This window comes from Anastrepha obliqua, chromosome 4 (genome assembly GCF_027943255.1).
Source record: "Anastrepha obliqua isolate idAnaObli1 chromosome 4, idAnaObli1_1.0, whole genome shotgun sequence".
In the NCBI taxonomy this organism is placed as follows: domain Eukaryota; kingdom Metazoa; phylum Arthropoda; class Insecta; order Diptera; family Tephritidae; genus Anastrepha; species Anastrepha obliqua.
Genome location: NC_072895.1, coordinates 148,689 through 167,380, shown reverse-complemented (window position 1 = coordinate 167,380; position 18,692 = coordinate 148,689). Strand labels below are relative to the sequence as shown.

At 36.3% G+C, this 18,692-nt stretch overlaps 2 protein-coding genes across 4 annotated transcripts in view; both read left to right on the top strand.

The window, feature by feature from the left end:
* Positions 1-18,692, top strand: part of LOC129245901 (uncharacterized) — a 63,628-nt gene that overhangs the window by 31,600 nt on the left and 13,336 nt on the right. The gene's annotated exons all lie outside the window — the stretch shown is intronic.
* LOC129246357 (uncharacterized) lies at positions 17,198-18,421 on the top strand. Its single transcript, XM_054885109.1, has one exon. The coding sequence runs from the start codon at positions 17,198-17,200 to the stop codon at positions 18,419-18,421; it is 1,224 nt and encodes a 407-aa protein (XP_054741084.1).

The following is an 18,692-nucleotide window of genomic DNA, read 5'->3' as shown; positions in this document are numbered from 1 at the left end:
TACACAACCAAAGGTTACCCGGGTCCACGTTTTGACCTATATCTCGAGACCCCAGTCACAGAGCGGCATGAAAAATACTCTGTAATAAAGCATTCACCAACAGCTTTCATTTGATACCCATATTGTACAAACACATTCTAGGGTCCACGTTTTGGTCTCTATCTCGAGACCCTAGTCACGGAGCGGCATGAAAAATACTCTGGACTAAAGCATTCCCCAACAGCTTTCATTTGATACCCATATTGTACATACACATCCGAAGGTTACCCGGGTCCACGTTTTGACCTATATCTCGAGCCCTTTTTCCAAAATAAAATATAATCCATGTTACTCGTGGATGATGTAGCTTTCGAATGGTGAAAGAATTTTTAAAATCGGTCCAGTAGTTTTTGAGCCTATTCATTACAACCAAACAAACAAACAAACAAGCAAACAAAGTTTTCCTCTTTATAATATTAGTATAGATATAATATTAAACATTTCTTCATTTCGCTTTGCGATACAAAAACTTTACCCGTAAAATTCCAACACGAGTATTTGAATTTAAAATGGGATGGATCTGTTAAAGATTTGCTACCTGAAACCGACCAGGAAGATAGTATTTAGCGTTCTTTATATATTTTTATCTATCGTTATTCAAGTTTACAAGATTTTAATATGAATAACATTACTTTGTTAACAGAAAACTTTAAATATATGAAGTGCATTACTTTATTTTTGTTTTATCGAATATACTAAGAAATGTATACATTTATTTTTTTAAATCAAATGTAATTTAATTTGAAGGACTAAGTAAAAAAATTAAATAAAAACAAACGGGAAGTCACTTCCTTAAAATAAATTTTTGTGTAACCCACACACTTTTTTAATAATAGGTTGCCAGAAGGAAAGCAAAAAAAAAATATCCCACAAAAACAACCCTTATGATGCAAATATCTATTTAAAATTATTAAAATTAAATGTATTACACAAAAAAATATTTACATTATAAATTTTAAAATAATGGCTTTATTCAAACTGATTTAATTTAAAAAAAAACCTTCCCCTGTAAAATTTCGAGTTTGTGGGATACATTTTTTTTGGCGGTTATGGCTCGATGTGATATATTTCGGTAATGTCTAGTAAAATGATAGATGATAAGGCAGTAATTATTTTATAAGATATGAACAATGAGTTCTACAAGTCGTCTTATCTACTGCTGTATTAAATTCTTCAAATACATATCGTTTACCATTCAAATTATGGAAAGTTTGATCCGCACACAAAGAAATGGTTTTTCGGAGCAAAACCCGCATCCAGAATGATTTTAAAGTGAAAAAAGGTCTTGTAGTTGATTAAGTAAAACACGATTTTAGAACAAAAATTATGACGGCGAAATAGGTCATTGTCCATTATTTTCTCGGTAGATGGCTGTAGTGATCGATATTTCGCCGAAATTGTGAGTGGTGTTTATGCCGACACTGTAACAGCTAATTATGTACAATTTTCGTTTGGTCGATTTCTCTTAGGCATTTTTGATATTAAAGAAAATGTCGAAAAAATCACAGAAATAAGCTAATAGTCCAGTCATCTGGTAGTTTGACCTGGAAAGTTTTGCGGGAGTTTTGAAACTGGATAATTTTTATAGATTTTGGGATGCTCTTTTCGAATTTCAACTTTGCCACCTCGTATCTGCGACGCTAGCGCCACCATATATAATTAAACTAGAGATAATTTCCTACATTTTATGTTATTACGATTTTTTGTAAAATCAATAGTTTTTGGTGTATGAGCGCCGCAAAGTACATTTTAATATGCGTTTTCGAAAAAAACTCATTTCCATACCACCTGGAAGTAGAGTAAGCGACGCGTTTTTTTATTGTGGTGTCCCCTGTAGGCCTAATGCACATGTGATGCACACTTTCGAAAATTTAGTGCAATCTCCTACGTTTTACCGTTCCTGATGGACCAGGCGTTGCGAGTTCGTCTTGGGCACCGATCAAGACGTCGCAGACTGAAATCTCATCCGCATCATCTGCGATACGATTATCAGACTCATCACAATCCTCTTCGTTGTCCGTTTCATTAAACGTTTGCTCTAAAATAGTCGCAGTTTCTTCTTCTTCATCGTAATCCAATTGCACTTGCGAATTTTTACAAGCACCACTACAATTTGTGCATATAACGGAGCATTTTAACCCAGCTTTTCTGCTTCCACAGGCCTTCTGACATTCCTTTTTACATTTACAAGAAATAAGTTTTAACAAGAATTCTGGAGCTGGGGGCTCGAGTGTCATAACAGGAACTAACCCATTTTTGTTTCTGTTAATATATACATCTATTAATCGCCGAGATCCATACTTATGAAATGAAAATGCAGCTAGTCCAATCTGCACTGTTGATATAAAAGATTTTGGCCTTGCTGCTGCAATTATAGAATGGGCGAGAGCAATGCTTTTTTTCTTCCATTCCTCAAGGGACTCTCGTTTATTTTTTAAAATCACTCCATCTAAGAAAATGCGTAGAGTTTCAGGTATATCAGACTCAGAGTCTTGAAAAAAATTATCTGATGGAGGATAATGCTTTGACTCATAGATTGTAAAGCGAATATCTTCTATAACAATTTCTGCTGCTGTCTTTACAATACGCCGACGTGCTTCTGCTTTGTCATCACTTTTTTTACTGTACCAGGCTTCCGTTAATAGCAGTGGTGACAATTAAAATATCATCACCGTATTTTTTTAGAAGTTGTGCTTTGACTGTTTTTATGTGTGGGCGGTAATCACCTTCAATTTTGGCTACCAATTCGTCCATGGACTGACACTCATCAGGATTCTGCTCAAGATAAGAATAAATGAACTGCATAGCAGTGTCTATCTCATTCGCATACAGACCTTGTTTTTTATATTTTCAGTTGGTGGTGCTTGATACATTTTTTTCATGCAGGAATTATGGTACTGTGCATCGGCTGCGACCAAATCATTCACATGTTGAAGACGCTCAACAATTGCTCGACCCCAATCATCATTACGAGCTCTAGCAAGTTCAGAAAGACTATTTTTCATTGATAATTTTCGCACACTGTACACAACGCTACGCTTGCAGAACCGCTTCTGTTTTTGTTTTGCTATAAACTCTGCTGTTATTTCATCAGCACATAAAAAACAATGTTGGGTGCGAGGATCGCAGTGGTAGCGAATGGATGCTTGATATAGTAAATATTACAATCTTTCTATTGGCAACTACCTATGTACAGAAGGTTATGAAAGTGAAGCAAAATGCATCCCACGCTTTTAACTCTAATTTGAATTATTCTATTTGTATCTTAATTTTTGTTATAATTCTGTTCTGAGGTAGTTGACTATGACTGATCGTTCGATTTGCTATTACTTCATTATAGGCCTCTTTGTCATTAAAATTTATTTTCTACTTTTGAGTTCGATTAGCAATAAAAGCGTGTTTTTTAGTTTTTTTAAACAATTTTTTATTTAGTTAATGTCGCATTTGTGCGTCATGCCGAGTTCAGGTGGAAGGAAGCAAAAGACTCTTAAGAAAAATCATATCAAGCATCGTAAAGGCGAAAAACATGGTAAGGCTGATTCACTATCTCGGCGACTTGGTTATATAGAGTGTGATGACTGTAATAAGGTCGTGAGATCCAAGCGGATTGTTGACATTAGATCAATGCACCTGCAACCCGATGAAGAGTGAGAACCAAGTGCAATAAGAAGAGGTCAATTGAATGAACCAGACTTGGGAGATATTATAAAAGCGGAAAACCCTGGGGAGAGCCATAGAAAGACCAGTGGCTAAGGTGTATTGGGTGTATTAGAATAACTACAACACTGCATCGCGTATGGGAAAGTGAAGACAGAAATTATTCTCGTAATATGATCATAGTTCTCAAATTCGTAATTACATCTGAGTATCACTAAAAGACTGGAGAAGATTAAGCAAAAGTTTTACTCGGTAAATTACAGATAATCAGTTGCCGAATGGAAATTGCGTGCAGTGTATTGCCCCGAAAGGTTCAAGAGAGCAAAGTCGTGGAAGATTACAGCAATGCAACGTGGGTTCATTATTTGAGCGAGTGACAATGGATGTGGCGGACTCGTTTCTATCAAGTGAATCCCGCAACAAATATGTAGTCGTGGCTGTGGACTTTCAGTAAGAGGCCGGAAAGGTACGCTCTTCCAAATCAAGAGGCCAAAACCATTGCTGAGGTTATTGTGCAGAACAGGGTGGCTAGGTTTGGAGTATTATTTATTACAGTCAGACAAGGAGAAACTTCGAGTTCACAGTGTTTAAGTAGTTGCGTTGTTTGTTGTTCCTCCCGCATTCACTTGCAAAAGATTGTTGGAAAGTGCCAACGAAATTGGGGCAAATACATCCGAATTTTGCTGTTGGTCTATCGATCAGCTATACATGAAACTACCGGCCAATCGTCTGCAAGGACTATCTTTGGAAACGATTAAAGGCTTTCGGGGGATTTGGCGTTAGGAAGAGGGTCCACTCCTGCAATGGACGAAGGTTGTTGTTGGGAAACACTGTAGGGTGACCCTGATGTGAGACAACATTCTCAGCTAATGAGTTATAAGTTGAAGGATTGGTTTGACCGGCCTGATATGGTGTATTACACAGGAAATCAAGACTGGACAGGGGAAAATCAAAGTAGTTCATCTGGAGAGATTGGTTCCATTTGGATCCAAGAATTTGGTGTCCAATCGAAACGATCAGACTTAAGTGGAGGGCGCAAAACTGCCGGCAATCACTGAACATACCGAGTGAATGAGATACTAAAACGAAAACTTGAATGCTAGATGACAAGACAGAAGTTACCAGAAGAAACGAATTGCCACATATGGAAATTACGATATTTATTAATTACAAGTATGTATATAAGCAGAAGTGCATGTATGAACGTGTAAGCGTCAGGTAAAGTGATTCAGTGTTGAAATTAAATAAAGCGAGCGAGTTGTGTTGCCATTAGTTTGTGACTTTTATTTAGCAATCCAGTGATCGTACTAAGAGGACTTATAGAGAGATTTAAATAATATATTGGTATTACCATTTGTGAAACTAAAAATATAGTGTACAAAGAAGCATTTCAAATAAAAAAGTTTTTTATTTAATGTTTACTATATATAAGTACATATGTATTTAATTTTGCATGGCGGATATCAGCTGGTATACTCTTAGATATGCATATATATATCTTCATATTTGTGTTCCAAGATTTGGCATATCACAGTTTGACACCGACTGAGGCGTCCCACCTGTTGTTAGCTCCGCTATGAATTTGGATCAATTTGTACAAACTTCATGTGACATTTATTTTGACAGATATACCATTTTCCGAAAACTGTGTTTTATTAATGAAATAATAGAGGTGTTCACTAATAAAAAAATATAAAATCTCAATACGGGTAAAGAATAATGAGAATATACAATGAACGAAATATTTGTGGAAAATTCACCGAAAAAATATATGCAAGAAATTTATCCTGGAAAATCGGTGTTATGACAGTGTATGAATTATATCGAGATCGAGCCAATATTCAAATTAAATGGTATGTACCAGAAATTTGTTGGGAAATGTGTGTCAATAGTTGGCAAAATAAGTCTTCATTTGAACAACAATTACATTTGGCGTTTGGTCTACCAATAATATGATTTGAATTTGACAGTCATAACAGTGTATCGTGTTATTTCTGCTTGAAAAATATTAAAACCATTTTAAAACAAGGTTTTGTGTACCTGTATGATGGGTTCCTACCGAGCCATATATATAAATATATACATATAATTGGCGCGTACAGCCTTATTGGGTGTTTGGCCGATCTCATCCTCCTATTTGTGGTGTGCGTCTTGATGTTGTTCCACAAATGGTGGGACCTACAGTTTCAAGCCGACTCCGAACGGCATATATTTTTATGAGGAGCTTTTTCATGGCAGAAATACACACGGAGGTTTGCCATTGCCTGCCGAGGGCCGACCGCTGTTAGAAAAATGTTTTTCTTAATTTTGGTGTTTCACCGAGATTCGAACCTACGTTTTCACTGTCAATTCCGAATGGTAGTCACGCACACACCCATTCGGCTACAGCGGCCACCAAACCATGACATTCCTTTAAAACTTCTATTCGCAGATGCTCATTTCAATTTCTTCCCAGATGTTAGTGATGAACATGGCGAAAGGATTGATCGAAACATAATGCAACCTTATCTGGGAAAAAACAAACTCATGAGGATTACTGTTGGCATTTACAAGGAATAACTTATTACAGCGAACATAAAAGCCAAAAACCCATTTTTTAATATATTGTGAAATAAATACAAATAATAAATAAAAAAATTAATTTTTAAAGTTGTTTTTAAAATTAAAGTTTACAAAGAAGAAAATAATATATATGAATTAAAATATATATTGGTACTATTTTATTCATAGAAATAACAAAATTTTTACAGTTTAAAGGTTTTCTATAGCTCTAATTAAGTATATAAGAAAGATTTGAAAATAAGATTTATAAAAATTTAAAATAGTTTTGGGAAATTTCAGGTAGGGTTTCATATAAAATTAAAAGTGTAAACATTGAGGCGGCAGAAAATTAAAAAAATTACTGATACAAATATTTTCTGAACAGGTGTTTTTTCTATTTTCCATAACCTCAGAAAAATTTTATGAGACTCCAGCAAGTAAAATTGGTTGCACTGTGTATCTAAGCATTTATCCGCAGGTGAGCGCTAAAGCTTCGTACGTTTTACTTAAAACTAATAATTGTTTGATGAAAGTTGATTGAATAACTAAAAATAAAAAATAAAATTAGAATGGTATGTATGTATGAATGTATTTATGTAGATTTTTAAATAAAAATTATGTGTGTATATGTTTATGGTTTTTGTAAGAGAAATACCAAAACTAAATAAGAAACAAATAAATTGTCGAAACTTGTCAGTATCCCTGTGCTTTAATTATTAAACGCAATGTATGTATTTATATAAAACTAGTTGTATTTTCCCAACTACCCTTAGTTTCTGGCACTATCAAGCTGTCAGTGAAACGCACATTTTTTCACTTCAAAATCTGGATATTTGGCATTGAATCTTGAGTGCGGTTAAATATCAGCGGCTCGAGTGTACTTGACTTTGTTTGGCGCAAACTCCCATACCAAAATAAAAACGGTTTATAATTGCACACTTTATATATAAAAGCATGCGTACAAATATACGTGCAGCATACGCATATACACATATAAGCAGAGGCGTTAATATCTTTTAAAATGTAGACGAACTACGTACATACATATATATTCACATTTAGCTCGCGCTAAATTATCGTGACGCTGACACATTTCATTAAAAGTTCCCACACTTATCTTTATTTTTATCCGTTTCTCTACACATTAAAGATACACTAATGATAGCACGAATTAAATCAGGACGAAAGTGAGCATTACCGCTTATAGAATTTTATACATATAAATAAATGTACGAGTACTCTTTCCCTGCAGTAAGCACTAGGCAAGTGCAGCCAAATAAACACTTTCGTATACATTTGGTATCCACATTCATGACCACAAACCAATTAGCTAACGGTCTAGTTTCACCATCTTCTTTATTCGCTCAATATAAAATCTTGATAGATTGTTGACAGGTAAAAGGATAAACATCTTTACGTGTAACATTACATTTTGTTGTGCTGACGTTGTTTTTTTATTTATTTGGATTTTGTTCGCTTTCAACAGTTTCAATTAAAATGTTCTACAACTTTTTAACAATTTAATATGATTATTAACTTCATCTCATTTTCCATCACTAATTTTACCTTCGGTCTTACCCACGAGCATGAAAAGGCTGCACATATTGACAGCTGTGTATGTGTGTGAAAGTTAGAAGGCATTAGCAATTCTCTAACGTTTCGTGAGATAAAACTTGTTTGGAGAGTAGTCGATTTTCTTTATTTGGGCTATTGCGGAACAGTTTTACAATAAACCGTAAGCTTAAAGTAGAAGTACATACATACAAATTTTTAATAAAAGTTACACAGATACACACTTTTGCTATGCTAAGCATTAAACATTATTTTATGTAGTTTAAAATGAGTAAATAAATTTACACTTGCATATTTTTGAATCACAATCTTTTTAATTACGGACATATTGTATGCGTGTAGGTATATACATCTACATAGGTATATACGTACTTACTTATGTATATATGTATGTACAGCGGAGGATGTAAGTTCGTAGAACTCAAATAGCTGATTAGTTTTAAAAAAATTGATAGTGGGCATATTTTCATTCCGTACCAACATTTATTATAATTTAGTAGAACTGTACCTTAAAACAAATACAGCAGCATTCTCCTAAAATGTATAGGGAACGTTTTATAATTCTATATCAAGAAGATCAGCATGAAGAGACTGAAAAACAGACAGACATCTTTCTAATACTTTAAAAACTCCTCTACTTTTAAATTTTCCATAAGTATTTTATTTTTACCTTGGGATAATAGGTATGTATATATGCATATTGATAACGGCAGAACATTAAAACTATGAATATATTGATGTACAGTATTTCCCGGATATACGCACCCGCTTGTACTTACTTTTGTGTATATTTTAATGGGTGCTATTATCTTATGGTATAAACACATTGACGACATTGTTAAGTTCTGCATATTAATAGATGACTAACAATTTTAAAGACATATTTGAAACTTAGAAATGTATAAATGAGGTAATATGCAGTTGTCCACTGAAAAATCTTTCTTCAGGAAGGGGATGAGGAAAACAAGTTCTCTCATTTGATATTTCATGTACTATACACTATGTTTTGTGAGCCCGGGGACTTTCGGATTTGTAGTCACTTATAAACCACTCTACTACAGCGGCCGCAAGAGTAAGATAAAATCGGGTGAAAGAGGTGATTTTCCACAGTGTAATCAAATTGGGGATTCTGCTGAAACATTTACAACTCATACGCCCAAAAAATAATTTTGATTTACAATTTTTTTTTATGATAAATGTGATTTCATGGTAACATAAAAATCGTCATACGTATATGTGTATATATGCATAAGGTTGCTGTAACACAAAGAAAAAGTAGCTACTAACAAAAGCAAACGCAATTTCTAATCAGTTATCGAAAGATATATGGATGTACATACATATTTATGGCAGTGATACTCTCCCGATTACATGCTTTTTAACGAGGATTATTATTAGCTTAGGCCATTTTTCGGAGGCGTACGTGCGGCTTTCTATTTTTTACTGTTCTGATTATCTCTGCTATGAGTGTACGGTAATGCAATACATATTTACGCAAGTAGATAATTTAGTGGGAGTGCCGATCTGTACGTGTACACATGCACACATGCACACATATGCAATACCGGCGCATTAGTAAGAAATGTTGATGAAGTGACATATTTATAATAAATAAATTGAGCTGCAACAGAAATTTCATTATCCACCAAATTATTATATTTCAATGATGATATACATATAAGTACATATGTGTGTTTATGCTTATGCTCGGGCATTCCATAAGTAAATGCATTCTCACATATTTACAACTTAAAAATGGTCGTAAATACGTTAGGTGTCTTCCAATTTAGTTCGATTTGAAAATTTTCGTAAAAGTATTGAGCTCGTTCTACAAATCAATAACGTTCCTCCTATACATAATATGTGGTCCTTAAAAATTAGTCAGGTGATCTTACATCCATAGAAAGTAGAAGAAACGCAATTAGATTCACTTTCAAGCCAAAAACAAAGCCGTAAGAATTATATTGTCAATGGGTTTTGCTCATCCATTCATACTTTGACTGATGCAGCATCAAAGGAAATTTGTTAGTAGGGAGTAAGATTGTTTGTATGAATGTTTGTTACTCAAATGATTTTCCTAATTGGAATTTAGTGATTTAATTGTATTGACTAACCGTCACTAAGGGATACGTGCTATTAGAATTTATTATATTTGCCAAACATCAACTAACGCCCATGACTATGGTGGCGGCAATTATTCACACTTTGTTCGTTCTTATTTGGTGTCTCACAGATTTAGTGGTCGGTCAGTTTAAGAAGGCAAGCGACTCTGCCTTCGTTTTGAAAGCTTTGCGCGAAAATAATGAATGAAAATTAAAATTAATGGCATACTGTTAGACCAAAATGAATGGCAAAACAAATAATCATATCGTCAAAAATTAAATATATATATATATTGTATATATATGTAATTGGCGCTTACACCCTTTTTGGGTGTTTGGCCAAGCTCCTTCTCCTATTTGTGGCGTACGTCTTTATATTTTTGACGTGATAACGTCTTATAATTCGATTTAACAGGCTGCACGCACGAAAAAATGTGTCGTTACCTTGCTCATTACTGTTCATATGTAGTTACCTTGCTCATTACTGTTCATATGTAGTTACCTTGCTCATATTAGTGTTACCTTGCTCATTACTGTTCATATGTAGTTACCTTGCTCATATTAGTGTTACCTTGCTCATATGTAGTTACCTTGCTCATTGCATTGAATGAACTGCAAGCGAAAGAGCGGAAGGAACGACAAAGCAAACAAAGCAAACGAACGGCAACGTTCGACATCTTGCTCTCCCCTACTTAAGTGAGCGTATATATGTATGTATGTATATGCGCATATGTACATATATAAATTCACGTATTTGTATTGGCATATGCCTTCTTATTATTATATCTGTATGGTAATATTTACCATATCTATACTAATATTATAAAGAGGAAAACTTTGTTTGTTTGGTTGTAATGAATAGGCTCAAAAACTACTGGACCGATTTTAAAAATTCTTTCACCATTCGAAAGCTACATCACGAGTAACATGGATTATATTTTATTTTGGAAATAGGGCTCGAGATATAGGTCAAAACGTGGACCCGGGTAACCTTCGGATGTGTATGTACAATATGGGTATCAAATGAAAGCTGTTGATAAGTGCTTTAATACGGGGTAATTTTCATACCTATTGATGACTAGGGTCTCGAAATATATGCCAAAACGTGGACCCGCCGTGTCTTTGCATCGAATTAAACCAAACTTACACACATTGTTAAGTAGGTATTGAAGATGATTTCCGTATAGTTTGAATACCTATTGGTAGATAGGGTCTCGAGATATAGGTCAAAACGTTGACCCGGGTAACCTTCGGATGTGTATGTACAATATGGGTATCAAATGGAAGCTGTTGGTGAATGCTTTAGTTCAGAGTATTTACATCCGCTCCGTGACTAGGGTCTCGAGATAGAGACTAAAACGTGGACCCTAGAATGTGTTTGTACAATATGGATATCAAATGAAAGCTGTTGATAAGTGCTTTAATACGGGGTAATTTTCATACCTATTGATGACTAGGGTCTCGAAATATATGCCAAAACGTGGACCCGCCGTGTCTTTGAACCGAATTAAACCAAACTTACACACATTGTTAAGTAGGTATTGAATATGATTTCCGTATAGTTTGAATACCTATTGGTAGATAGGGTCTCGAGATATAGGTCAAAACGTTGACCCGGGTAACCTTCGGATGTGTATGTACGATATGGGTATCAAATGGAAGCTGTTGGTGAATGCTTTAGTTCAGAGTATTTCCATCCGCTCCCTGACTAGGATCTCGAGATAGAGACCAAAACGTGGACCCTAGAATGTGTTTGTACAATATGGATATCAAATGAAAGCTGTTGATAAGTGCTTTAATAGGGGGTAATTTTCATACCTATTGATGACTAGGGTCTGGAAATATATGCCAAAACGTGGACCCGCCGTGTCTTTGCACCGAATTAAACCAAACTTACACACATTGTTAAGGAGGTATTGAAGATGGTTTCCGTATTGTTTGGGTACATATTGCTAGATATGGTCTCGAGATATAGGTCAAAACGTGGACCCGGGTAACCTTCGGATGTGTATGTACAATATGGGTATCAAATGGAAGCTGTTGGTGAATACTTTAGTTCAGAGTATTTCCATCCGTTCCGTGACTAGGGTCTCGAGATAGAGACCAAAACGTGGACCCTAGAATGTGTTTATACAATATGGATATCAAATGAAAGCTGTTGATAAGTGCTTTAATAGGGGGTAATTTTCATACCTATTGATGACTACGGTCTCGAAATATATGCCAAAACGTGGACCCGCCGTGTCTTTGAACCGAATTAAACCAAACTTACGCACATTGTTAAGTAGGTATTGAATATGATTTCCGTATAGTTTGAATACCTATTGGTAGATAGGGTCTCGAGATATAGGTCAAAACGTTGACCCGGGTAACCTTCGGATGTGTATGTACAATATGGGTATCAAATGGAAGCTGTTGGTGAATGCTTTAGTACAGAGTATTTTTCATGCCGCTCCGTGACTGGGGTCTCGAGATATAGGTCAAAACGTGGACCCGGGTAACCTTTGGTTGTGTATGTACAATATGGGTATCAAATGAAAGCTGTTGATAAGTGCTTTAATACGGGGTAATTTGTTATGTTATGTTATGTTATGTTACGTTATGTTATGTTATGTTATGTTATGTTATGTTATGTTATGTTATGTTATGTTATGTTATGTTATGTTATGTTATGTTATGTTATGTTATGTTATGTTATGTTATGTTATGTTATGTTATGTTATGTTATGTTATGTTATGTTATGTTATGTTATGTTATGTTATGTTATGTTATGTTATGTTATGTTATGTTATGTTATGTTATGTTATGTTATGTTATGTTATGTTATGTTATGTTATGTTATGTTAAAGTATATGTTATGTTAATGTTAACTCATTCTCTATATCCATACAAAATATGTATCAAACAAATAAAATTAAAATTTTCTTTTGAAAAATGCAACCATTCAATCAGTATTTTCTTATGACGTTATCACGTTAAACTATCGTCAGTAAACCGACTTTGCAGACAACCTCTTTTTCACAAATGGAGGGACCTACAGTTGTAAGCCGACTACGAACGGTAAATACTTTTTATGAGGCGCTTTTGCTTCCGCTGAGGTAAATTTGATGGAAAAATAACATTACTAGCCGCACTTTCGTCTTACATTGTGCTGTACACATTAAAATCACTTTATCCTCTATGCCGCTTTGGATACTAAAACAAAAAAAGAGTATATAGATCTATTAGTAAAGGATCTTTTAAAAGACGTGCCTAGATGTTGTTTTAAAATGCTTATAATATATCATGTAAATTGTAACATGTATTTTTTTTTCAAAATACGACTACTCAGAATTATATGTGAAAACTGGCATAATTTAAATGTCCAACACGAACATATCTACAGGTAAAATTCGCCAAGCACTCAATTCATGAATGCCTAATCCATGGGAACGTCAAGATATCGTTGTTGAAGATTGTTCGGCAAAACAGACAAAGCAGTATTATTCTCAAAAGAACTTCCAGTTTTTGGTCTGCCAGTCCTTTCCTCGACAGAACCCGTTTCTTGAAATTTTTTCACCAACCTTTGAATTGTCGACTCATTCGTACGATTATTTCTACCAAAGAGATCACGAATTTTGCGATATGTTGTTCTTAAAGATCGACCATTTTCATAATAAGTTTAAACGCAAGTTTCGTGTAAAATTGTACATCTATCTGCTTGTCAAATGTCAAAGATGACATAAAACAAGGTATAGAAATTATTTATTACTGACATCTAGGCGCCACTTTTGAAATCCCCTTTATTATATGCAAGGAAGGATGCTGCGTTGTTTCCTATAATGTCAAATAACAAATTCAATCTTTAAAGTAAGTCAATGACACTTTGGACTGAATATACAATTAAGCAGTAAAGTCTGCAGAAAATGTAAGGGACTGTGTATGTTGACGACCCCGAATATCGCCGATGATGGGATGAGATGCTGCATTATCTTTACGCAATTTAGATAAATATAAAGTTCCATCGGCTCCGCTAACTACTTCATGCAGTATATATTGATACAAATACTAATCTTCTGTAAACTTCCGAGACGATTACTTCTAGTGGTAGTAAGAGAAGACTTGGCTTCACTGGCTGCCTTTGATTAACATAATTTAGCACGGCCGAAATCGCTTAGGCGGTTTCTTTACGGCTAATAAGACTAAGAAGAAGATAATTTATAATTTTGTAATAATATAATGAAGAAAGCCAAAAACTTGTATTATAACTTAAAAAAAAAATGAAGTATTAGGTATTTAACTTAACGGAAAAATCATCATCATTCTTTGTCTTTAGCTTTGAATATGTATGTAATGAATAATGAATGTACGTAAAATTAAAATAAAACTAAGCAAACACCCTTGCAGCTATGTATACCGTCTCATATGAGGCATAACGACACTCACGTAAGGACGACTTTCAATGGCCAATTAATTACAACGAATGTATCAAGTCAAAAAGGCCATTCATGTTCGTCAATCCGACAGATGGAGTGCGTTACATATAGAAAGCTTTGTGCGAGTGGTTGAAGGGATCGAAACGCATTTGTGCATTTGTCATATGAACCGCGTTATCCGGTTACTCACTGCAGTGAAGGTTTTGTTGTTTTTCAATTTTCCTATGTTGGAGCCATAATAGAGGAAGAAAATGTTTTCTTTGTGGTTGAATTTGTAAAATGGAAAACCGAAAAACACTCACAACAAACGGAAATAACAAAGGTCTACGAAAAGTTCGAATTGCACGCATCCACGAACGATTTGATAACATTCTCATAAACCACTCCTCCATCCTGTCAGCCTGCCAATTTCATGTAAATTTCCTTCCAATGAATAAGGCATGTTTGCTTGCAAATGCGATAAAAATAGACCCAAAACTAGGCTATCTGCAATATGTGATAAACAAATCTTTTCCCAGGTGAAAAATTCCTTTAAACTACGTATGTACATCCATACACAGTTGTATCTACAAACCTCAAATGACTGTTGTGACTGCCATGCAACCTCCTGCCCAATTGTCCAGTCGCATAACTTGTTGACTTAACGCCTTTACATCGACCAGGTGCCAGTTTAAAAATTTCCTATGAGTATATGTATGTTTATGTTAGTTGAAAAATGTTTAGGCGTGCCCATATTTTCTGGCATTCGCCAAAGAGTATTCCCACGTGTGTAGGTGTTGAGCGAAAGTACGAATACCAACAAATGTAAGTTTTTAAATATATGGTGCATTTAACACGTCCCAGTTGACTACGGGGACGAAAAAAAGTAAGTAAATAATAGTAGAAATAACTATGCATATGGATATGTAACAGACCACGTTCCTCAAAACAAAAGCAAGTTCACAGGAACATAGTACGTACACGGCATGTACGCGATACGCTCCAAGTTTCGACCTTGTCTTGCTCATTTGGGTATTTCCGCAGCAAAATAGTGTATACAACATACATTCACTTGTAAGAATACACGTAAGTCGCCCATACCCAATATTCCATTAGTTTGTTAACACAACTATTTGTAATTTAATTAATTCAAAAACTTTGTAAAGGTGTAATCTTGCTAATAGAGGAGCGACAAATTTGCTACTGGCTTCAAAAATTTGCACTGTGATATGTTTTTGAAAAATTTAGTATACTGGTAATAGAATAAACTAATTAGGTTAATAAGAGTGCAACTATTTAGTTTGTACTAAGATTCAGGATCATCGAGTCAACGAGCACAATTACTTAGTCGACTGGTTAGGGTTAGCAGTAGCCAACTGAAATGTGAAACTGATCCTTGACTCCTAATAGCATTTGTCATATAACTTTGCAAAAAAAAGTTATATTCTATTTAAATAGGTGGTTCAGGTGGATTTTTACAATTACTAACTTCGAATGCCTATATCTCGATTTCGACTAACTTCGAAAATCGGAGAAATTCCTTTATACTTATAACTCAATCCGGTTAAAAAAATTAGCGGGCGCTGTACGGTGTTGAATTGTCCATCGCCTTTCTCGAAATAACAAACACTCAAGACTTCTTAGGGCTGAGAATTAGAGCATTGTTGGATGCGCATTTGTTGATACGGCACAAGTTGCATAGTAAAATTGCGATTGGTCTGAATTCACCGTCGGCTTTAGTTATGGGCAAGATTTTAATGGTTTTTCAACATTTTGGACGTCAGATTGATCAACACACGAAAAACTTAAATTTAGAACATTTTGTAGATGACAAGATAAATTTATGTTAGTGCGCTCGAATTGAGGTGCAGAAATATTAACAATTTTTTCATTTATAGAGTCAAGATCTACCAAGCGTTGACAATTTTTCACTTTAGAAAATAATAATAATAACTTCTTCTTCAAAACCATCAACTGATTGACAAAATCGCTTGTTTCGCATCTTTTCGAACGATCATACATTTCATCCCGCTTCTCTATAGCTTTTTAAATTTCCCAATTGAACCAAACGTTATCTCGTTTAACCTTTGTCTTGATGGGAACATGAGTGCAAAATAGGTACTAAATAAAATCTCGAAATATTGCATTTGGTCGTTAGTAGATATCAAGTTCTTTACACAGTGTTAATCAATTTTATTTACGTCAATTTTAATTATATCATCTTGACTTCATCAAGAGTCGGAGTTACTGAGTTCGCTTGCAAAAGGCCAAAAGTGCCATTATGTCAGTTACGCAGGGTTCAACCAAGAAATTGCAGTTGAAGTGATCATCAACAATAATATCTTCATAAGATAGCGATAATTTCGCAACGGTACAAAGTACCAACGATTATTACAGACAATTTCGACAAGCCGATATTCAATTCAAAAGTATACTTCAAAGCCCTTGGGGGAACCTGTTATCCCTATAGGGCGCGTCCCCAGGTGGTGGATAGGGGAACGCCTCCCAGATATGGAAGGTAGGAGAGTAGGTCTCCCGCGAACCACACAGGTCGAAGACGTAAACTTCGTTAAAAAAACTCCCTCAACCCAAGGTGTGATGCGACCCGTGCCTATTGGGTGGGTTTGGCAGCCGGGGGACTAAATAAGGCTGTCTTCGTACGGAGCCCTCCTGATATCAGGCCGCCTCAGGTTGTAACGGTGGCCTTGCCATGGTATGGGGCGCTGCCATGGTCGACCGGATATTTCCCCTTTATCCTCTTTGGTCACCGCGCATGGCGACATGCGCAGCTCCCTTGGCGGGGCAGGTGACCGTACGAACCAGATGTAATGAAACCACAAAAACCTAAAAATTCGGATGACGGGAAAACAAACACGGAACAAACGGACAAAATGACGGTAAAACATACCAACGCATCGACAGTACGGACTGATAAAAAACCAAACACGCGGACAGTACAGGACAAACAAACAGACAGACAGGAGGAAGCGACGGACGCACTTAAAAAACAGTCAGACAATTGGACAAGACGTACAAGCAAAGACGAACTGAGGATGACGGGGTCACCCTCAGAGGATGAGCTCTTGGCCTCCAGCCAAGAAACAGTTGAGGGCAAAGCTGTGGGCCACAGTACGCCAACAACTATAAATCAACCAACAACATCCGCTCAAGCCATGGGGCAAAAGCGTGGTAATAAAGGTCCCTCGAGGTATAAACTTTACCAGAGGTCTCTCGCTATCCTTGGCAGGATTCGGAAAAACGAGACCGAAGGTAAAGTGCATCCCAAAGATGAGACCGACAAGGCAAGATGTCAAAAGGTGGTTGATGAATACTTGGCATTCCAAGCCGCCAACAGGACAAATGCCAAAAAACGAAACCGCTCGCATGACGAAACTGGGAAGGCAACAAAAAAGCACAAGATATCGGATCAGGGTGCAGTTGCCTCCAAACCTATCAAGCGATTTAGTGAGGTGGCACGGGACCATCTCCAAATGGCATTGGTAGACGAAACCTCTAACCGCGGGAAACCAGTGCTTGACAAATGGTCAGAGATTGAGGCACGGTTGTCTCGCATAGTCGTTGACCATGTCATGGCGAACCCGGAGGGCCAAACACCAGGTTTCGACTCGGTGGAGGTAGTCCGCGGTTACCGAGTCATTAAATGCGATGACCAATTCTCATTGCATTTCTTGACTAACGTGATTGGTAAAATCCAGAACAGCTGGGAAGGCTTGAAACACAAGCTAATTCCGGCTAGCGAGATTCCACGAAGGCCGAGGGCTCGCATCTGGGTACCAAACATGGAGTTTGATGCCAATCAACTAATCCCCTACCTTCAGGCGCATAATCGCTCGGTGCCGATGACCGATTGGTCGATCATCAAAGCGGAGGCTCCGCAAAGGCACAGCAGGTCATTCCTCCTTCTAATTACAGAAGAGAGTCTGGAACCACTGGAGAAAGTGGGAAACAAACTTCAGTTTGGGATCAGGAAGACCCAGCTGAAGATATTCCGTTCTGCAAACCCGGAAGAGGAGCAGGATGAGGTCGATGGTGCCAACGAACTGCTGACTGGCATGCAGCTAGATGACACCGAGTCCGAAAAAGGAAACCAATAAACATGGGTTTAAAGGTTGTCCAAATTAATCTGCAGCACTCACGGTGTGCAACGGACAACCTAACCGTTCTCCTGGCGGAGGAGGACGTGGACATCGCACTAATTCAGGAACCCTGGGTGCGGAGCACCGAGGTGAAAGGGTTCACTGGGAAAACCTACAATATCTACTATAAACGGATAGAAGGTAATCCCAGAACATGTATTGTAGCTAAAAAACATTTAAACACATTTTTAATTCCATTATATAGTTCACAGGATGTGACGGCTGTTGA